Source organism: Narcine bancroftii, chromosome 4 (assembly GCF_036971445.1).
Source record: "Narcine bancroftii isolate sNarBan1 chromosome 4, sNarBan1.hap1, whole genome shotgun sequence".
Taxonomy (NCBI): Eukaryota; Metazoa; Chordata; class Chondrichthyes; order Torpediniformes; family Narcinidae; genus Narcine; species Narcine bancroftii.
In genome coordinates, this window is record NC_091472.1 from 227,730,539 (window position 1) to 227,753,856 (window position 23,318).

General features: G+C 39.5%; 1 protein-coding gene across 17 annotated transcripts in view; it reads left to right on the forward strand.

The window, feature by feature from the left end:
- The window catches only part of LOC138761675 (double-stranded RNA-specific editase 1-like), a 400,374-nt gene that overhangs the window by 143,840 nt on the left and 233,216 nt on the right, over window positions 1-23,318 (forward strand). For 14 of the 17 annotated variants that reach the window (XM_069934221.1, XM_069934227.1, XM_069934222.1 and 11 more), the window contains one exon: window positions 4,784-4,828. In XM_069934221.1, the coding sequence (XP_069790322.1) occupies window positions 4,784-4,828 (45 nt within the window). Of the gene's footprint in view, window positions 1-2,869; window positions 3,173-4,783; window positions 4,829-23,318 lie in introns of those variants that run through there. The other 3 variants (XM_069934223.1, XM_069934233.1, XM_069934234.1) reach the window with 2 other exon arrangements.

Here is a 23,318-nt window from a genome sequence, read left to right on the forward strand (position 1 = left end):
TATAGTGACAAGCCTAACTGCACCAGAACATACATTTTGTTAAATTTAGCTGGTCTGGAAGCCATAGAGAGGAAGAGATCATTTCTTCCTGTGGATAACCAAGGTGTGAGATTATAGAAAGCATGGACTAATTTTCCATATCTGAGGAGACATGTCTCATTGAAGGGGAGCTGATTCTCAGTCTGGTAGAATCAAGAGGACCCTGAGTACTGGAAAAAAATTGGAGAAATGTGCAATCCACAGACAAATATCATGATGGAAAGGCACGTTTAATTCAAAAGATCAGAAGCCTGGTGAATCATTCAATTCATATGTCAGTGATGTAAAGATAGGAGAAAAGACCTGGAACTTTGGAATGCTCTGCGAGGAACTAATCAGAGACTGAAGTTGAGACAGATGCACATGACCTTACCTGTGACAAGGAAGCTTCTGGAGCCCTAAATGATAAATCCACAGGAGATCAAGAGCAAAAGACTGTCACACTGTCACAGAAGGAGCGCTATGACAGAGCGAGCGAGCCGATTGCTCGAGGCTTTGACAGAGTGTCAAGTTGTCAGGATGCAAACTTTGCGGGGCTATGATCGGACTGGCATGGTAGAATAAAGCTGCTAGGAGCCGAGGTCATACCTGGTCTGATCGGAAGGGAAAGTATCCAGGAGAAACCGATGACACAATCTTCCTGTAAGGGAACTCGTCTTATTTTAACACAATCTTGACGAGACTGTGTACTTGAATACGGGACTTCAGCCTAAAAACAGTGGTACTCCCTCAGTAGCCTCACCTGAGATAATGGACCGTGCACATTCTCAGGTTGAAGTACCACAGGCCTCTACCTCCACAGATAGGCTCCGGGCACATCTGTAAACTGAACCCCAAGTACAAAGACTGTGTTCATTGTGTAATGTTATCTTGCAAACTGTTATGTTGGGGGTTATTAAAGAAAGGGAATGTAGACCAGTCGTTCGGCACCCACTGTAATTGCCTTGCAGCCACTGTACTTGCGGTAGCGGTCTGCGCATGAGCAAGCTCCGGATTGATGGAGTCGAGGCATGGTATGGCCATCACGTACAGAGCTCCTACTTACCTGTAGATAGTTGTAAATAGTTATTGTTGTAACCTCTCCTCGAGTTGTGTCATTACTACAACATGGACAAATATCACACATAATTTAAAATACGCAATGACCTTTTTTCAAAAGATTACTTCACCGTGTGTCTGTTTATTTATTTTTTGCTGACATTGTTTCCATTGATCAATAGAATTCTGACAATATGCATGAATTTGGCAGAGGATTTGACCAACCATTTCTGGGGATAAGCCAGTTAGAGGCCTGAAATATTCCATGATCTCCTCTTGAGAAGTCCTTTTGGTGCTTGAAATAATTGCATTGAAATCCATATGGAAGAGCAGGCATTGTTGTCCAGAGGCCTCCCTCTTTTATTTTGCTTTGTGATGTGGTTGTCTCAGTCCCTGCCTTTGTTTCCTTGTGTATTGCCAGATGTAGACTTGATTGTTTTGATGATTTTAGCTGCCCTTCTGCAAGCTTCAACTGTTATTCTGTTGTTTTTCTTCCTGCAAGATTCCAAGGCTAAATGTTGTTGTTTTCCTGTTATTCAGGAAACTTAGTTGACACAAAGGCAGTTTCATTCAGACAGATATCAGATTTTCAGTTATTTGTGTTTTCCAATTTGCCCCTTCCTCTGCTCAGCATGCATGCTCATATGAGGGCTCTTGCACTTTAATGCCTATTTCATGATTATAGTTTTGCTGTTATTTTGGGCTGTGTGGAGAACAGTTTTCCAAGACTCATTTCCTTATAAGGAAAGGCCTGATTGTACATAGTACCATATTTTAAATATTGAAAACATTCTTTTAGGCACTCCCTCTATGTCAAGCATTATATTTCCAACCCATTTTTTGCAGGGTGGGTGTGTAGCTTGATAGTGAGTGTATTCCTTCTTTGTTCTGGGCTTCTCTGAGCTCCTAATGAATGGACTTGCCATCAGTGGATCCCAGATTCTCCTTCACTCTTCTGAGTGGCCTTTGACCAAGGGTTTCATGAGTGGGTGGTGATGTAATGCTTTTTTCAAGAAGGTTCTTGTTTTTTTTCTCCCCTTTGTAGACCTGGTAATCTGTAGTTGTGATGGGGCTCAGAAGAGAAAATCTATTTTGAGAGTCTGGGGTCATGCATGTAAGCCACCTGGCTGTACATTGCAGCTACGTTTGGTGTAATTGGTCCTCGGTGCTACAGATGTGCTTGGGAATAGACACAGATTTTAATTTACTTTTGGTGCTTGTGGGTTAGGTTTTTCATAAAGTTTTTAAGCTGTAGTATCTAATGTATCAAATATTCAGTGGATTTGAAGAATTTTGCAGTAGTCCAACAAGGACGGCATGGTTGCTGTAGCAGTTGGCGCAATGCTGTTAAAGCACTAGAGACCCGGGTTGGAGTCTGGCACTGCTTGTAAGGAGTTTGCACATTCCTCCTGCATTTGTGTTTCCTCTGGGTGTTCCAGTTTTGACTCACCTGCCAAAAACATATGGGATTTCTGGTTAATTGGGTGGCATGGGCTTGTGGGCCGAGGGCTTGTTACTGTGCAGTATCTCTCAAGAAAAATTCAGAAGTACACAGGAGAGCAGGAATCACTGCTGCCTATGAGACTGTAAGCATTTTGACAGTTTTGAGGTCTTGAATCTTCAAATATCCATTTTCTCAGACAGCCAAAGTTTGTGATGGTGCCCCAAACCCCATTGGTGGACTTGATTGTCAGAGTTTGTCATCATTGAGAGCTTTGTGATGGTATACAAGTTGTGTTTTAATCAACAGGTTCACAGCTGACTCAGTTGCAGTGTAGACTGGTGTCAAGCAAGATGGAGACATAAAGAAACAGGAGATGCTGAAAAGCTGGATTAAAAAAAAACAAACTGTTCAAGGAACTCATTGGGCCAAGCAGCATCTGAGGAGATAGTCTCTGGCCTCCACCAGGTGTTTGACCTGTTGAGTTCCTCCAGTAGTTTCCTGGTGTCAGTGAGGCTGTGCCATTGCCTCAGCACTTTGTTCAATCACCTCGAGCCAACTCTTGCTGGAGTAGAGCTCTAGGCAGCTGTTGAATTCTATTTCCTCCATTCTAAACATAAAATCACCCTAACTTAATTCATCGAGCTGCAATATGTAAGTGATAGATGTATGTGCTCTCAAAGTTACTGTTGATTCATAATCTGCAGCATGTGATGGGTCTTACACTTAATAGCAGGAAAATTAATGCCCTCTACCAACCTGCTTACGCTGTATTGTAGCAGTCCCTGTGGGTAAGCAAGGTGTGAGATTATAGAAAGCATGGACTATTTTCCACATCTGAGGAGACCTGTCTCATTGAAGGCAAAGCATGAGAAGCACAGGGGCAGCACAGTTAGCTTGGTGGTGAATACGACACTATTGCAACGGCAGTGATCCAGATTCAAAACTGGCACCGTCTTTAAGGAGTTTGTACATTTCCCAGTGTCTGTGTGGGTTTCCTCTGGAGGCTCCAGTTTCCTCCCACCTTTGAAAATGTACCAGGCCTGTCGATCAATTGGGTATAATTGGGCAGCATGGGCTCGTGTGCCAAAGGGCCTGTTACCATCCTGTATGTCTAAATTTAAATTTGAAGGCAAATCTGAAAACACTAGTATAGTTTGTCATTGGTCCATCATAATTATTCCTGAAGTGACCACGGAATTGGGCTCAAAATCCCAGTTGTGACCAACTAGTTTGTACTTCATGACTCTGGGTTTTAAAAATTCATAACTTCTGTTCTTGTGAACTGACAATTTCCTTCTGCAAGCCTGTTGAAGTCTCTTGCATATTGTCACTTGCTTTAGTTTTGAAATCCGAGTTGATGATGCTTACTGCTCCCTGTTAGTAGTTTCTGACACAAGTCACCACTTCATCCTCTTCCCAGGCTTCTCGATAATCTTTTTGCTGCGTGGGCGTGCATTTGAACAGTTCTAATCTTTTTTATCCAGGCATAGTTGGAGAATCACCTACAATGGTTTGTTTCTCTTCCATGCAGACAGTCTTGCCTTTGGTGTATATCAATAATCTGTTTTTGGCACTTTGCTATTTACCAAGGCAACATAATCTGAATGCACAGCATCAATTTCTATGGGTTTATTGATGGCAGTCAGTTCTTCTTTATTAACATCTTCTTCAATAGAACATTAGAGCATTACAGCACTGTACATGCCCTTGGACCCACAATGTGGTGGTGGCCTATATAAACCTACTCAACAAACTAAACTTTCCCTATCTTCCACCCATAATCTCCCCACAATATCCAAATTATCTGAATGATTTTTCCAGTACTTGCTACTGGATGAGCAAAAATGTCTCTGTAACAATTGACTGGAATGCAAGAGCCCGGTCAATGCAAGAGCCCGGTCCCTGCCACAAAATCTGTGACCAATTCCCCAGATAATAATATAAAATATAATTGTTTGCAATATTTGACCCAGAGGTGAGGGTGGAGCTATAAATCTGTATGCTATCAAAACAGTATATTTCCACATCTACAAAAATGCCCCAGTGTTGACTCAAATGCTCTTACATGGTACATTGTTTTTATTTTCTGTAACACGTAATATTTATTTTTGTGTTTTTTGTGTTTTGTTTTCAGAATAAGCACAGGACTAACTATAAATATCCTGCATTCATCAACTTAAACCGAAATATCCCTGATGTTGCATCAGGAAGACATTGCTATAAGATTTTGTTTAATGATGCATTTATTCTCTCTCTCTTCAGATTGTTGGACCCAAGATATGTTTGGAAGAAAATGGGACCAAGCAGGTACTTAAAATAATCGACTGCAGATGCCAATTTTGAACTGAATCATCTGCTGGATACTTGGAAGGGATTATGACAATGTTATAAATTTGGCTTGTTCAGTTCGCACCATTATTCTGTTGCAGTATGTATTGAAAAGATAGCTCATTATTTAGTTGTGTAATAGTGGCATCAGTGCTGATCTGAATTACCCTTTGAATCTAATTTAGGGATGTATGCATTTTCTAATTGTGGATAAACATTGAATAATCGATGTTAACTTCAGGGGATCTGGGATAACTAGACTATATTTCATTGTTAACTAATCATTATGTGTAGTCGGTAATTTGGGTGAGTATTCAACATTTAAATGAGAGAAATTGCTTTTAAAGAAGAATTGTTGATGGAACAATAAACTTTGTTAGTAAGGTTCCATTTGGCTTTAATTGTAGGAATTGTTTATGTTCCAGTAAACTAACCTTGCAGCATTGTGGTAAATCATAAAAATCTGTCGACACTGCGGTTGAAGTAAAAACACAAAACACAAGCTTGAAATGTCGGTTCTATATTTTCACCTTTGCTACATAAAGGACACTGACCTGCTGAGCTTCTCCAGCATTTTGTGTTTTTACAGCATTGCGGTGTGAATGGATTCTTGGCACCTATAGATAGTTGAAGGCAGTATGATGCAGAATTCGCTGTGAAACTGGGGATGCGAGTTTGCCAGAGGTATTCAGAGTGGCTGGAGTTCATTATTAAGACACATTAGTGAACCATTTGCGTTTTTAAAACCTGGAAGCTTTTATGATCAGTTTCTGGTGATGCTAAAACATTCAAGTTTTTTCTTGTCATTAATATTCAGCTCATACCTTTTAATGAACTTTTGACCATTTGGGTAGATTCCAATACCATATTCACTAGCCTCCTCTGCCTTATCTATGTTGCCACATAATTGCTACTTTGACCTCTTAATTAGGCTACTCTTTGTTTGTCATTAGCCCATTTGGTAATGCCATCTCCTGAATCAGAAAGTTGTGGGTTCAAGTCCAGACAGACGAGCTGCATTGATAGAGAAACTGTGCTTCATAAGAGCTTGTGAAATTAAGCCCTCTTTTTTGCTCAGCTGGCATTTCTTTGAGGAAGATGAGGATCTATTCCTTCCATTAATATCACTAAAACTAATTGTAAGACCATTTTGATAAAACTGTTAATGAAGCATTGCATGCTGAAATTATCTCTAGAACGACTCCACTTTTGTGGTTGGGACATCATGAAGGATAAAAAGTGCAATAGCAATTTAAATGTTTCCTTGCTTCTTTCACCCTTCTGTACACTGTTATTTTTGGCATCTTGCGCCATCTATTGCATCAATATTATCAATTACATGAAGTGCCAAAAGCGCTTGTTTATTTAAGTATTTCTCATGATTTGCTCAGTCAATTTCTCATTTTGGCATAATTCTTCTCTGCTAATCAAAATGGAGGTGACCGCATTATGGGAGGGAGATTTCATTCCTAGAAACAAGTTCATATTGCTATGTCTTTTTTCCCCCCCTTAATACATTGTCAGTGCATGCATCAAGAAAAGCACGTTGAAAAAAATCAAATACGTGATTTTTTTAAAAAAAAATTACATTTTTTCCAAGTAAATTCTGCAAGAGTGACTTTTATTTCATACTCAAATTTTTGGGGAGTGATTTGCAAAGGTCACACTTAAAAATTTTTGGCGAGTGATTTGGGCGGCAGTTAGTGTTGCGATTAGTGCAACGCTGTGACAGCACCAACGATCAGGACTTGGGTTCGAATCCCACGCTGTCTGAAAGGAATTTGAATATTCTCCTAACGTCTGCGTGGGTTTCTTCTAACGGCTCTGAGTTCCTCCCACCATTCAAAACATACTGAGGTGTCTGTCAATTGCATGCAATTAGGTGGCATGGGCGGCCTTAAGGGCCTGTTAACATGCTGTACATCTAAATTTAAAAGCGTATATCTGTTACCTGAGTGTCTGCACTTCCTCTTATTTTGAATAGAATACTCATTCTTAAATTATTTAAGCAATTTTATAAATGCTCTTTTTACTTTGCTTTTATTTGAATATTTATGCAAGATGTCTGTTTCATTGCTAGAGCACTTAGGATTTCTCAAGTTTAATGTTTTAAAACATGATCGTCAGTTTTCATAAGTACTGTGGGTTTCCACATTTAGTCATCTTTAACCTTGGCCTGAATGCAAAAGGATAGTTAAGACAATATTTTGCTTGATTCAAATTATAAAATTGAGGCTTTGAGTTGATGTTGAAAGAAAACTCTTAATATGTACTGAAACAATCTGCTGGAGGAACTCAAAAGATTGAGGAGTATCTTTGGGAGATAAAGAATGGTCTATGTTCAGGCCCTTTATCAAGTCTGCCTTTTGGCTTTAGACTCCAGCATTTGCATTCTTGAGCATCCTTAATGGTGTACTTCGTTTGTTGGGCTTATTCCTTATCATTGAAGTTTCTCACTTGGTGCACCTGGGAGGAGTGAGGTGGGGGGGGGGGCTTCATGGCTGTAAAGTGCATTCACTCATAATTATCCATGAGGGACAGGGATACAAGCTATTTGTGGATAATAAAAAGCACCAGTATCTCCAAGGCTGCTGTCAATTACATAATGGCTGCAGTGAAGTACAGTTGCCAACCCATTCATAGATTTAACAACTACTGCCTAAATTTTATCTTGTTAGAATGTGCTTGGTGTGTTTTTGATTTTTTTGTAGCTTTGCAAGAAGAAAATAACAAGGTTGGATTATTTCTCACTATCCATTGGAGCTGGTAACTCTTTTTACCACAAAAACACCAAACACTGAGCACAAGTACCCATGTTTTTGGCTCTGAGCACATTGTAGTTTGCAATACATAGTATCTTTCACAAGTCCAATCACAAACTGTATCCTCTATTTCTTTATCAGCATATTCTCAACGGTGGATATGACAACATCACCAACTCCTCACTGATCATCAACCTGGGCACTTCAGGGGTGCCCTTTTTCTTATACACTCATGACTGCACAGCCAAATTTGACTCCAATTCAATCTATAGATCTTATGACGACATCACCATTGCTGGGCAAATAATGGGAAGTGGTGATTCAAAATACTGGATGGAGGTTGAAAATCTGGTTGTGTGGTGTGAGAACAACGATCTTGCTTTCAACATCAGAAAGACCAAGGAACTTATTGTAGACTTTAGAAAGGGAAGGCTGAGGGACTACCCACCTGTCTGCAGTGACAGGACAGGGGTGGAGAAGTTCCTGGGAGTCCTTGTGTAGGAAGACCTCTCTTGGAACATGCACATTGAATGAACTGTAAAAAGGCATTCAATACTTCTGTTAGCCAAGTAATCTAAATAGATCTGACTTGTCATCTGATGCCCGATCTAACTTGTACTGTGTAAAGTATACTGACTAGTTGCATCACAGCTTGGTTTGGATACTTGAGTTTCCCAGAAACACAGAAAGCTGCAGAAAGTGGTAAACCTAACCAAGTACATCATAAGTACAGTGGAACACCGATTTAACACGAACCCAGATATAACGCAGTCAGCCAGTGGACCATTTTTTCTCTTCTTTCCGGAATTGAAATTGTTTTCAGATCAAAATGGAATGCACTGTGAGAAGACAAAAAAAATATTTTTCAGTGAAAGATAAGCTTCATACACTTGACGTGATCAAGAATAAAAGTCATACCCAAGATGTACATGACCTCGGCACACCTGAATCAACAGTTCATGGTTGGAAATCTCAGCAAGTTACTTTGGAAAGTTGAGGAAGAGGTGGGACTAAAGGCCAAATGCTTGAATACAGCCAAAGATGTTAGCCTCGATGACTTCCAGTATAAGTGGTTTGTTCAAGCATGCTCAGAACCCCTTCCAATTTCCGAGCCTATTCTCAAAGCTTAACCCAAGAAGTTTGACCAGCTGATCAATGGAGAAACATTACAGTTCAAAGCTAGCAATGGATGGCTAGACTGGTTTAAACGCTGTCACGGGATTTCTTGTGTGGAGAAATTCACTCAACCAACAGTGCCACCATCAGCGAATAACCAGCAGAGCTAAAACCTCTCTTAGAAGGAGGTCACTGCACCAAAGAACAAGTATACAACTGGGACGAAACAGGCCTCTGTTACAAGGTGATCCCAGACTGCACACTATCTAGCAAAGATAACTCCCATCGATGTGAGGGGTTAAAAAAATGCAAAGATCGAGTGACATTTCTGTTTTGTGTTAAAAAGACTGGAACACCAGGTCAACGCGGCAGGGATGCCCACTATCACCTTTATTGTTTGCGCTAGCTATAGAACCACTAGCAGAATTGATAAGAATAGATAATAATATAAAAGGAATAAAAATAAAAGACAGGGAATATAAAATCAGTCTATTTGCGGATGATGTTATAGTGTACTTAACAGAACCAGAACTATCAATAAAAGAATTATATAAGAAATTAAAGGAATATGGAGAAGTGTCGGGTTACAAGATAAACGTAAATAAAAGTGAAGCAATGCCTATGAATAATGCGGATTTCTCAAAATTTAAGAAGGAATCTCCATTCAGATGGCAAATGCAGGCAATAAGATACCTAGGTGTACAAATAAACAAAAATCTCGGCCAATTATATAAACTCAATTATAATCCACTAATGAAAAAATTACAGGACGATTTAGAGCATTGGAAAGATCTACCACTAACACTGATAGGAAGGATAAACTGTATTAAAATGAACATTTTTCCAAGGATATTATACTTATTTCAGGCACTGCCAATACAACTGACAGAAAAATTCTTCAAAGAGTTAAAGAAAATAATAAGGAAATTTTTATGGAGAGGGGGGAAACCGAGGAAAGCACTAGATAAATTGACAGAATGGTATAAACAAGGAGGCTTACAATTGCCAAACTTTAAAAATTATTATAGAGCCGCACAATTAAGATACCTATCAGATTTTTATCAAACAAGGGAAAAACCAGACTGGACGAGATTAGAATTAGATAAAATAGGGGAAAAGATACCTGAACACATATTATATAAATGGGATGAAAAATTGGTACAACATAGAACTTCTCCAGTATTACATAATCTCCTCAATATTTGGAAGAAGATCCATGTAGAAAGAAATAAAACAAATTATCAATTACCAAAACTAATATTGACGCAAAATAAGCTACTCCCTTTTACAATAGACAACCTTTCCTTTAGAGAATGGGAAAAAAAAGGGATTAAAAGAATAGAAAATTGTTTTTCAGGAAGTAGATTCTTATCCTTTGAACAAATGAGAGATAAGTACAATATAACTGGAGATACAGCGCTGGCATATTACCAACTGAGATCCTACTTGAAGGATAAATTAGGAAGCAATCTGAGTTTACCAGAGGGAAGTAACCTTGAATATGTGATTACAGATACAATGTTAATCAAAAGATTTATAACAAATATGTATATTAAACTGCAAGAAAAGGAGAATGAGGAAACAAATGGTAAAACTAAACAAAAATGGGAACAAGATTTAAATATAAAGATAAAAAAAGGAAACATAGGAGAAATTATGTTCTGGAACGATGAGAAATACAATAAATACGAGGCTACGTATGATACAATATAATTGGTTACACAGACTATACATTACACCGCAAAAGTTAAATAAATGGGACCCAACAGTATCTGATAGATGTTTTCGATGTAAAAAAGAAATGGGAACAACAATTCATGCAATCTGGACATGTGAGAGAGTAGAAAAAATTTTGGGATGATCTCAATCAGATATTAAATAACATAACAGAAAACAATATACCAAAGAATCCAGAGATCTTTCTCCTAAGTAACATAAAAAACAAAGAATTTGGAATTGATTTGGAGGATGCACAAAAAAGATTTGTTATGATAGCCCTAGCCGTAGCAAAAAAATGTATTATGTCAACCTGGAAATTGGAAGATAATTTGAAAATACAACAATGGTATATAGAAATGAATAAATGTATTCCATTAGAAAAAATAACATATAGTTTAAGAAATAATATTGAAATATTCGAACAAGTATGGGAGCCTTACATTAAATACAATAGCGAAAACCTACCGGGGACAAACATTACCTAAGTTGATGGAAGGAGAAGGAAAGAAAAGAATGGACTCTGTAGAATTTCTGGTGTATTTTTGTTGAATGACAACATTGTCTGACTGAATTAATGCAACCTAGATTGTATACCTAAAATGGATGAGGGTGGGGGGGTGGCTTGGGAGGAGGGAGGGGGGGGGAGAAAAAGTCACTGTAAATGTGTGAAAAAGAAAAAGTGTATATCATGGCTATTGTGATTTATGGTGTGAAAAATAAAAAATTTAATAAAAAAAAAAGACTGGAACACGCAAGTTAAAACTGCTTTATGATTGGTGAATTTCACTTGCTCTGCTGTTTCCACCATGTCAACATGAAGTTGTTACCATTCGAGTACACACATAGCAGCAATGCTTGGATAACCAGTGTCATTTTTGAGGATTGGTTTTACATAATTTTGTCCTGCTGTCTGTGCTTATTTGCATAAGCAAAAGCTAGAACTCAAAGCTCTTCTTTTGCCTGAGAACTGTTCCGCCCAACTGCCAACCTATTAAGTTGCAAAGGAAAGATCTGAGTTTCGTAACTCCCAAAGAACATTACATCTGAGATCCAGCCCCTAGATCAGGGGATCATCTTAACATTCAAGCAGAATTATAGGCATGAATTAATTCGTGGAGTTGTAGATGAATCAACAACACTGGAAGAGTATCTGAAAATCATGACTGTTAAATAAGTTTTCCACTTAGGTGGGAAGTGCTGGGCAGCATTCAACTCCTCATGTATGGAAAAATGCAAGGAGAAGGGTCTGGGCCCAGCCTTTTCATCACAAAAATCCACCAAGGGAGAAGAAGATAATGACCAAGAATTCAGTGGCTTCACAGATGAAGAGGTGGGTGAGGTGCAGATGTTGTTCCAAATTAGCAAAGAGGATTTCCAGTGGTACTCTGCCAATGACAAATGCCCACATATGAGCATTTGACAGATTCCGAGATCATCCGTAACATTACTATAGCAGTGGTTCCAGAACCACAGGAGGATGACAATGAGGAGCCTCAACCCCCACCCCTAAAAGGGTCTGAAGCCATTGAGTACCTCGAGGCTAGCCTAAGTTGATTGGCCAGCTCAGAAGCATTTTGGATTTCACTGACTGCCAGCAACATGTTTTGTTCAGGCAATAAACACTCGATTGTTTTTTTAAGAAATAAAATGTTGATTGAAAGTGGTATGGGCCCATAGGACCCCAAAACCCAGCAGCAATAGAAATTCACCAAGACTAATGGTTACTTAAACAAAAGTTACTTTAAATTTTATTTAAACATAAAAACAGGATCACACTTTAACTTATCACTATTCACTTAACTAACCTAACCAACCCCTTCTAATTCTCAGCTCATGTGTATGTAATGTGTGTATAAGTTCAGAAAAGTTCTTTGATTCACAGTCTAATCTCATTTTTCACTCCTCCAAGTTCACTGGTATCAGGCAATTCTTATACTGGGCACAGAATTTAACATTTATGGGCCTCCACCAGGCTTTGGTGCTTGAAAGGTAAATGGTTACCTTGTTGGTTTTCAGAGAGAGATTTGTTGCTTGTTGGACACAAACTGATTCCTTCCTATCAGTTATTTCAGTGTCTTGCTGATGAAACTTGCTCCATCAGGGGTTTCCAGATGATAACCTCTTTCTTTCAGGTCACCACAGAGTTCCTTTTTGTTTCCCTTATTTCAAGGGAAACATTATTCAGCCAGCCATCTCCTCTAGTATGGACCACAAGGGCTCTGAATAGCTTAAGTCAGAACTCACAATGTGTCTTCCAAAATGGGTTTTTTTCCACAATGGGTTTTTTTTTCCACAAGCTTGCCAGCTTGTCCTGTTCTAGTCCCAGCTGCTGCTGCTGAACTATAGATATCTTTCTCGACCCAATCTTCTAAGTCTGTTCATCTGTTGCTTTCCAAAAAAAAACAATAATCCATTAAATGACTCCACAGCATGTCCAATTAACACCTACTTCACAAGTAGGCAATGCTTCAGAGTTTTTGCAAAGGCACTCAGAGCCTGGACTGTTTGGCTTAAGCCAAGCTCTGGCATTTTAAATGAGATCTGTATTGTGAAGTGTTTGTGACCTACACTTAAAAAAAAAACCTACAATTCATCTTTCAAAATCATATCTATACATAATCTAAAATATAACATAATCTGTCACAGTAAGAAATAAAAAATGATTGCAAATACAAGTGTTGTACATATGTTCTTTATTTTTTTGAAAACTCTGTTTTTCGTGACCCCGATTTAACATGACCCTGGTTTGATCGTGATCTGATTTTTTTTGACCCGAACCATCACGTGATAACGGGGTTCCACTGTATCCACTTCTTATCCATTGAAAACTTTCTGAGATGCTCCCTCAAAAAGGCAGCTAACATCATGAAGGATCCCATCGAACTGGTCACAATCTTGTTGTTGCTACTTTCAAGCAGAAGGTACCGAAGCCTTAAGAGAATGGTTCTGAAAGATGTTGCTGAGGTAGAAAATCAGCCATGTCAACAAGTAGCACAGGAGACTTTAAGGGTTGGACGATCACCTGCTTCTATTTCTTATGTTTTTATGCACTCATCAATTGATATTGTATTAATTAGATCATTGTCTTGCAAAGGTTTGAAGTTTGCATGCCTTTCACATCATATAAGTAAAGGCAGTTTTGTGAGGGTGGAAATGGTCCTAAGTGATCATGTAATAACCAAATTATTTGACCATTAGCAGAATACTATTACCATTTGTGTGTCAATTACTTCAGGTGATGGTGATGGGATATCATTTCGATGCATCTGTGATTGTGAATAATTGAAGGATTTGGACTAGGGATGATGTAAAAATAGAGTACAGACCCGTCATGAGTAATATTGTCAAATGAAAAATGTACATTTTGACTTTAGTTTGCAGCAGGAAAATGAGTTGTCATTAATTTTTTTTTACCAGCAGGTGGTGCAATAATACCAGATTGGATCAAACCCTTAACACCTTTGAACACACTAATTAATACTCTGGAAGAATCAGATTTGTAAATATAAGCATAGATTTACACCATATCAGCATGAGAAGGAAGAGCACAAAGAGGCCAGCAATTTATAATGAAAACAGAATACTGAAAATATTCAGCAGTTCAGCACCTGTCTTTGGAAAATAAACAGTTCCAAGAAAAATACCAAGCCAGGAAGAGAACGGGAATCATGAGCACTGGAGAGGTATATATCTGGGATGAGTAATTAAATGATGAGCCGATGGCACAAGACAGACAGAAGTTGTAATAGAATTAACTTAAAAAAATAAAATTTATCAAGAGCTGTCAAAGGTGACAAAGAGCAAGATTATGGTGTACAAGCAGAGACTGAGGACCACAGCACCAGAGGTGAAGGTAGTAAAAATATGGTCAAGGGAGACGGAGAAGTGCCTTTAGGACTGCTTTAAATCGGTGGACTGGACCACGTTCAAAGATTCATCTTCAAAATTGATTTCATCAGGACTTGTGTGGAGGTGCGTTTGCGCACATAACACAAGTTCCCCAACCAAAAGCCATGGATGAATCAAGGTGTTCGCAACCTGCTGAGGGTGAGGTTGATTGCATTTAAGACCGGTGATCTAGATCTCTGCAGGAAATCTAGGTGTGATCTCTGGAGGCTATCTTAGCAGCAGAGGCAATTCCAAAGAAAGCGAGAAACAGTAACTGCTCACCAGCCATGGCAGGGCTTGCAAGCAATTGCATCTTACAAGGTGGGCACATAACCGGATTGGGGGGGGGGGGGAAAGGGGGCTACTGTTCTCACCTTGCCTATCCAATATCTGAGTCCTTATCTCAATAGCTCAATAATGAATCTTCATCCCAGGGGTGCAGTGCTATGCTGCTGGGGCTCACTTGAGTGCCCCGGACTGCAGCTCCAGGCTGGCATCTCATCGGGCTGCTTTGCGGCTACTCTGGCATTTTGCTCAATGCGGGGTGAATGGGCAAAATGGCTGTCTTCGCCTTCCTTACCCATAATTCCCCATGCAGCTGGAACCCCTCTGCGTTTCCCTGGTGCTGGTAGAACAGTTCCAGCTGCGAGGGGGATTATGGGTAAGGAAGACAGATAACTATTTTGCCCATTCATCCCATTATTGAGCAGAGCTGTAGTGAGCGGTAGCCATGCTGATGTGTGGGCACAGATGGCAGGGACTGGCATGGAGCCCTTTCCAGCAGCTAGTTCCCTACCACCTCTGGCTTTGGCATCGGCAGACTTGGCGGTGAAGAAGCAGAGGCCGGGCAGCACAAGAAATTCAGCTGCACAGTGGCTGAACAGATAATGAAGTCAGTGGCCATGTTAAGGAGTGGTGCAGACTGTCGGTGGCTGCCATGAAGAAATCCTCACAGCTACAACCTGGAGCGCCACAACTTGCAGGTCAATTGTGGCATGTGCAGCTTGGTGAGCCGAGGCTTGCTGCTGCAGATAGCCGGCTACAGCACCTCGAGCTCATTCAGGCCCGGATGCTGCATAGATGAGCTGGCCATGGTGCCAGAGGCTGGGTGGCCCGCGGGGCTGTCACAGCCCACCCTGGCTGCATGCAGATAACTTCGCTGATCTCCCTGAAGCCTGCATGTTGTCGCACAGCTTGTTTTCTATGAGGATTGTTGCACAGAGGGAGCTGCCGAGAGCTGGATGCTGGCCAACTTTGGAAACATTTATGGGGTGTGATGGGGTTGAATGTTGCCTGTGCAGGTCAGTGGACGAGGAAGGGGGTTGGGGGATTCAAGGTGGCAGGTTGTTGATCAGATTGTTTGGGGGGGGAGGGAGGAAAGTGAAATAAAATGGGCCCACCAAAGGAAATCAGTTCCGGGCAAGCAGCATGGTTGTGAAAGCCGGCCTCTTGCCCTGTTTCCTGCTTCCCAAATAAACATCCATTGCCGGAATGTGGCGCCCAGTGATCAGGAAGAGGGGAGGGGTAAAGACAGATTGGTGTCTCGCATCCTGTATCCTCAACCTGTGTGTGGTGGTGAGGGGTGCTTAAAACGGAAACTGTTTGGTGGCAGTGGCGAGGTTGGTATATGATGTTTTTGTGTGTTTTTTTTAAAAATGGGCAATTTACCTCAAAATGCCACTGGGCAAAGGATAACATCATGATGCTTTACTACGCAAAGAGCTGAGCATCTTTTATGCTCGCTTTGTGAAGGAGAATGCAACGGTGCCAATGAATCGCTGTAGAAGCTGTGTGTCCTGTGATATTTGTCTTGAGGCTAACTTAAGACATCTTTCAAGAGGGTGTCAGGCTCTGATGGTGTATCTACAAGGGTACAGAAAATCTGTACCAACCAACTAGCTCGACTGTTCACAGACATTTTCAATCTCTCATTGCTGCACTCAGAAGTTTCCACCTGCTTCAAAAGGGTATTAATCATACCAGTGTCCAAGAAGAGCAGAGTGAGTTGCCTTAAGGTCTATTGTCCAGTAGCACTCCCATCTATTGTGATGAAATGCTTTGAGAGGTTCGACATGTCCAGAAGTAACTGCAACCTACATAAAGAATGGAACCAGTGCAATTCACTTATGACCACAATCAATTCACAGCAGATTCAATCTCACTTGCTCTCCACTCAGCCCTGTATCACCATGACCAGTGGTTCTCAACCTTTTTCTTTCCACACACATCCCACTTTAAGTAATCCCTATGCCATCGGTGCTCTGTGATTAGTAAGGGATTGCTTAAGGGGGTATGTGAGTGGGAAGGGAAGGTTGAGAATCACTGCTCTTGACCCAATTGCTATTGAAATATTTTGCTTTAGAAAAATTGTCATTGGCCCCATTTCTTTGGAGTTATGAAACCGTGCACAAAATGAGTCCATTAGGTACGATTAAAACAGTGGTTTTCAAACTTTTCTTTCCACCCACATACCTCCTTAAGTAATCCCTTACTAATCACAGAGCACCTATGGCATAGGGAATAGTTAAAGTGGTATGTGAGTGGAAAGAAAAAAGTTGAGAACCACTGACCTGGACAACAGCAGTGCATACATCAGGCTGAATTTCATCAATTACAACTCAGCTTTCGACACCATCATACCCTTAATGCTAGTCAACAAGCTTCAAAATCTGGGCCTCTGCAATTGGATCCTTGTGTTCTTTTCAGAAGACTACAGTCAATGCAAATTAGTAACAGCACTGACAATCAACATACACATCTCAAGAATTAATGCTTAGCCCTTTCCTTTGTTCTCTCTACACCCATGATTATGTGGCTAGGCACAATTCAAATGCTATCTACGTATTTGACAATGACACCACGGTTGTTGGCAGAATCACAGATGACAATGAGGAAGGGTACAGGAGTCAACTAGTTGAGTGGTGTTGCAACAATAACCTTGTACTCAAAAAATGTTACTAAAACTAAGGAACTGATTGTGGACTTCAGGAAGGAGAAACCAGGAGAACACAAATCGGTCCTCAGCAGTGGTAAGAGTAAAGAACTTCAAATTCCTGGGTGTCAAGATCTCTTAAGATCTATCCTGGGGTTTTTGTGTTGAAGCAATCACATAAAAGGTTCACCAGTGGATATTCTTTATTAGAAGTTTGAAGAGATTAGATATGTCACCAAAGATTCTTCCAAATTTCAATAGGTGTATCATGGAGAACATTCTGACTGGTTGCATCATCATCTCATGGAGGTTTCAATGCACAGGTCATGAAAAGGTTACATACAAAGAGTTGTGAATATGGCCAGAACCATCAACCTTCACTTCGTTTTAGACATCTTCAAGAGGTGATTTCTCAGGAAAGCAGCCTCTATCATCAGGACCCTGACCACCCAGGACACGTCCTCATCTCACTGCTACCTTCAGGAGGGAGGGACAGGAGCTTGATGATGAACATCCAATGGTACAAAACAGCTTTTTTTCTCTCTGCCATCAGATTTCTGAATGAACAAAGAACCACAGACCTCATTTTTTCTTCTTTTGCACTGATTTATTATTTTTTAAATGTAAATTTGTAGCAATGTTGCTGCAAAACGATGAATTTTGTGATACATATTCATGACAATAAATTTTGATTTCAGACTATTGGCATTAATCATTATTTTACAAAAAACTGGAAGCCATGATTTGGTTTTCCTTTCCACTGCCTAATCACTCTTAAGAAGAATTAAAGTTGAAGAAGTATTATAAATATAATTGTAATAGTTAAGTCATTTATAGTAAAAGTCAAAAAATCCAGATGCCAGAAATCTGGACCACCAGAGAATCTGGACCTCAAATTTTTAAAATTCGCGGGCTTTCCTATGCCTCAGATACACAGAAGTCACGGAAATGAATGCATAAATATTTATTTTTTTTACACTTGGTTAATTAACAAAACATTTTTTTTCATATAAAATGCAATCAAAATTTGTCTGCTCATTTCTTCTTTATTCTTCTTAAATTTGAATTTCAAAAGTACTGCCCAAGAATCTAGAAAGTCCAAAAATCCAGACCAACCCAATCCCCAAGCAGTCTGGATTTTCAGACTTTTACTATGTAAGTAGATGCTTTAATGTGTATATTCTGCATCCATTGGAACTCCAGGAGTGCATATTCAAAGGTTATTGGAAAAATTTGTTATTCCATAATCTGGATGAACACCATCCATGTGTTCTAGCTTTTTAAAAAATTTGTCTCAGAATACTGGCAATTTCAGCAAGTGCAGGATTTACCACCGCATCTAGTTGAAGAAGTTGATGATCAGCTGTTGCCTTGAATTTTTGAACCGCCAAGACATTTTCTTTCGCTGATTGCTGTGGTGTTATTCATACAGCAGCATCAAATTCAGTATGTTCTTCATTTCCTTGAGATATTTCACTGAATATGATCATTTGAATTAGCATTTAAAATCTTCTTAATCCTTTTGGAGATTGGGTTTGATATGAACATCCAAGTATTTATATCCAATAAAGTATTAAAGAGCAGATGCTGTTGAAGTTAGAGTGCCCTCCATAATGTGTGGGACAAAGGCACTTTTTGTTTTTGTTTCTTTTCCCCTGTAATTTGTAATCAAACAATTCACGTATGAGTGAAGTGCACATTCCAGATTTTATTAAAGGTTATTTGTATATATTTTGGTTTGACCATGTAGAAATCACAGCATTTTTTATACATGGTGCCCTAAAATGACAAGACTATAATGTTTGAGACATTTGGTTTCACAGGTGTTTGTGAACAGGTATGTTTAATTGCTTCATTGGTGCAGGTGTAAGAGAGCTTGGGTTCCTTGTGAGCTTTTGATCACCTTTGGAGTCGGTAGTTGCCACTTTTCAACATGAGGATCAGAGTTGAGCCAATGAAAGTTAAAGAAGCCATTATGAGGCTGAAAAACAAGAATAAAACAGTAAGAGTCATTGCCCAAACCTAAGGATTACCAAAATCAACTGTTTGGAACATAATTTAGAAGAAAGAATGCACTGGTGAGCTAATTGCAAAGGGGCTGGTAGGCCAAGGAGGACCTCTGCTGCTGAATACAGAAGAGTTTTCATTGTAATAAAGAAAAATCCCCAAAGTCCTGTTCAACAGATCAGAAACACTCTTCAGGAGACAGGTGTGGATGTGTCAATGTCTACTGACCGCAGAATGAACTGAAATACAGAGGCTACACTGCAAGATGCAAACCACTAGTTAACCTCAGAAGCAGGATGGCCAGATTGCAGTTTGGCAAGAAGTATTTAAAAGAGCCTGCAGAATTCTGGAAATAAGGTCTTGTGGACAGATGAGACCAAGATTCACCTGTATCAGAGTATGGCAAGAGTAAAATGTGCAGGCATAAAGTAACTGCCTGAGATCTAAAGCATACCACCTCATCTGTAAAATGTGGTGGGGTGTTTTGGCCTGGGCGTGTATGGCTGTCACAGGTAATGCCATATTTATTTCTTTATTGATGATATAACTGCTGATGGCAGTCGCAAAATGAATTCTGAGGTATATAGAACTATCGGCTCAAATTCGAGCAAATGCCTCCAAACTCATTGGACACCTCTTCATCCTACAGTAAGATAATTATCCCAAACATACTGCTAAAGCAACAAAAGAATTTTTCAAAGCTAAAAACTGGAAAATTCTTGAATGGCCAAGTCGGTCACCTGATCTTAATCCAATTGAGCATGTCACCAATATGGTCCCCTGAAATGAGGGGCGATGTACAAAAAGTGTTGCAATTTCTACAGGTTCAAACCAAAATGTACACAAATGCCCTTTAATAAAATCAGGAATGTGCACTTTAATCACATTGAATTGTTTAATTATAAATTTAAAACCGTGGAGCTCAGGGGCAAATAAAAGAAAACAAAATGCGCCTTTGTCCCGACATCATAGAGGCCTCTATATATTCGCATGTACAAAGCAGTCACAAATGGAAATGTAATGGCATAATTGATGAAAGGATTTCATAATGCCATGTGATCATACAGCTTTGAGGCAAGGTGAACCAATTCCTCAATAATAGTGTTATAATGTAATAAAACATCTTCAGGTTTCTACAGATATTTATCAAGCAAAGCTTAACATGGAGGCATGTGAGATGGACTGTGACAGAATCTTTGGAGTTCCAATGTTTAGACTCTCAGCTTTGAAAATTAAAACCAGTGCTATTGAATTAGAAAAGAACTGATGTTCTGGAGCATGACTGGTCTCTGCATAATCACAGAGATGAGGAAAGGCAAGGCCGATGCACTGTTTTTACAGAACCTTTTCTCTATAGTACTGTACTTCTGTTTTATTTGCATTGCCTGATGTCCTCAAAGATAGGTTGACTTTCCTGGATAGCACACAAAACAAGGTTTTTCCACGGTAACTCAGTCACACGTGGCAATAAACAGTTTTCTTCAATTTCATGCAGGGATTTAAGAGCTTGTCTGAACATTGGTACTAAGGCATTACCAGAGTGCAGTCAACACATCGATTGACGATGATGAGAATATGAAGAGTGGAATTTTCAATAAGCTCTGTTTTATAGAGGGGATAATTTGGGAGTGTGATTCAATTCACACTTGAATTATGTAATTCAGAACAACAGAAACATAGAAGCCATCTGATCAGTTGAAATGGGATGGGAGTTGAGCAATGTTATGTAGTAGATGTGAGCATACTTGATAGTAGAGCTGATAGTTTGCTAATTGTAGTCCAATCCAAGTGAAATGGGATGCCATGATCTTGAATGATCTGATTCAGCCTCAAATAATGACCTGAGGGAAGGAAGCAGATGGTGGTTAATAAATGGAGGAACAAATGAGGGAGACTAACTGGGTTTTTAGTTGAGCTGCTGCAGACTTGGGATGGCCATAAACCCCCCCCCCCCCCACCTCCAAGTGTTGTTCTCATTCATGGCAAGCCAAAGAAATCAGACTGAATATGGATCTAATTTCCTCTTTGGACGCAGCATTATAGTTCTGTGGTTTTGATCGGATATTACATAGTGCATATCTGTCATTTTACCCATAAATAAAGTTTAACTCCAATTGTTCTAAGTGTCTGGCCATTGTACCAGTTGTTTTCCAGAGCTGATAATGGTTTGAAAAGAATTCTGGCAAACCTTAGAGCCAATAAAGTTGGGCTAACTTTTTCACCCATTGTTTCAGACTTGCAATAACATTTCCTTCCGAGTTGGAAGCAAATTATATTAATTTGTAACAAACATGGGGAGATGGTCTCCACATTAAGTACCAATGCTAATCTCTGCTGTTTGTAACTAAAGGTAATTCATTCTTCCTTCGTCTTGGTGCTGATTTTTTTAATACCAACTGTTTGTTGCCTTTCCCAAATAAAATGTGACGTTGGGAGTTCACAGCATTCCAGTGAAACTTGAGTTTTAACAAAACGATAAAGATTAAATGTATTTGGGATTACCTAATAAATTGATATTTATTGCTTTAATGTACTGAATTTTGTGATGAACTAATGTAGCAGTTAGCTGCAGCACCTGAATTTATGTGGGTGAGAACAGGCTATAATATTGTGAACTTAATCTCTGCCCAGACATTTTTGCAAGAACTGCAGGTAAACAAATGGTGAAGAAAGGAGATGGATGAGAAAACCAAAGGTAGAATTACAAAGTTAGGCAGTCAACTGTCATGTGTTGGTGCATGGATTTGTCATTGATTTATTTGTGAAGTCATGCAGTGAAACAGGCTCTTTGGCCCAACTTGTTCATGCTAATAAAGACGCCTACCTGTGGTCATTCCATTTGCCTGCATTTGAACTTTATCATTCTAATCCTTCCCTATCGATGTACTTGTCTAAATATATTTTAAACTTTGTAATTGTATACCCCTCTACCATTTCCTCTGGAAGAATTTTCCATGTACCTACCATCCATTGTGTGGGAAAACTTGCCTCTCAAGTTCCATTTAAATCTTGCCCCTCTCACCTTAAATCTATATCCTCTCATTTCAGACTCCTATCCCCTGTAATGATAGGGTGCTAGTGATAATACTGACCAGTAGAGGGAGTCAAAGATGAATTGTTGCATCTGTGAGTAGATTCAAAATGGATGCCTCCATGAGTTTGTTTGCATACAGTAGCTAATAAAGTATAGTTGTTACAAAAGAACCCAAGCGTCTTTATTACAATAAAAGAAACATCACATACATTGGGAAAAAGTATATGATCCTTCACCTTATCTATAATTCTGATTTTATGTACCTCAATAAAATCACCCCTCAGATTCCCGAATTATAGGGAAAACAATCTCATCCTATCTGATCTCTCCTTACAAAAAAGTTTTCCAGTTCCAGCAGCTTCCTTGTGAATCTTTTATGCCCCTTCTCTATTTTAATCACATCCTTTCTATATTATGGTAACCAGAACTTCACTTAATTTTCCAGGTGCACTCTTACTAATGTCCTATTCAGCTATAATGTCATATCCAAACTCTTGATTTGTTCAATAAAGACAAGTGTGCACCACCTTGTCTTCCAGCTTTGTCACTTTCAGGGAAATATGCACTTGTATCCCTCAGTCTGTCTTTTATAGCCCTCCCCAGGGCCTTGTCATTCACTTTGTCCTGCCCCGGTTTAACTTCCTAACATGCATCACTCTGCACTTGTAAGAATTGTAGTACATAAGTCATATTGTTTCTTTGAAAACCAGGCATTACAAATAAAATAAAATGAGGTAAAATAAAATAAATTGTCCCCTTGGCACCTTTCCCTGTGACTGCAGGAAGTGCTACACTTGTCCTACACCTCCTCCCTCACTACACTTTGGGTCCCCAAACAGTTATTCCAAGTGAAGCAACACTTGTGATCTGTGGGAGTCATTAACTGCATCCAGTGCTCCCGTTGTGGCCTTCTCTACATCAAAGAGACAGGGCACAGACTGGGAGAAATTGCTTCATCGAGCATGTTCACTTTGTCAATATCAATGATGGGGATCTCCCAGTGGCCAACCA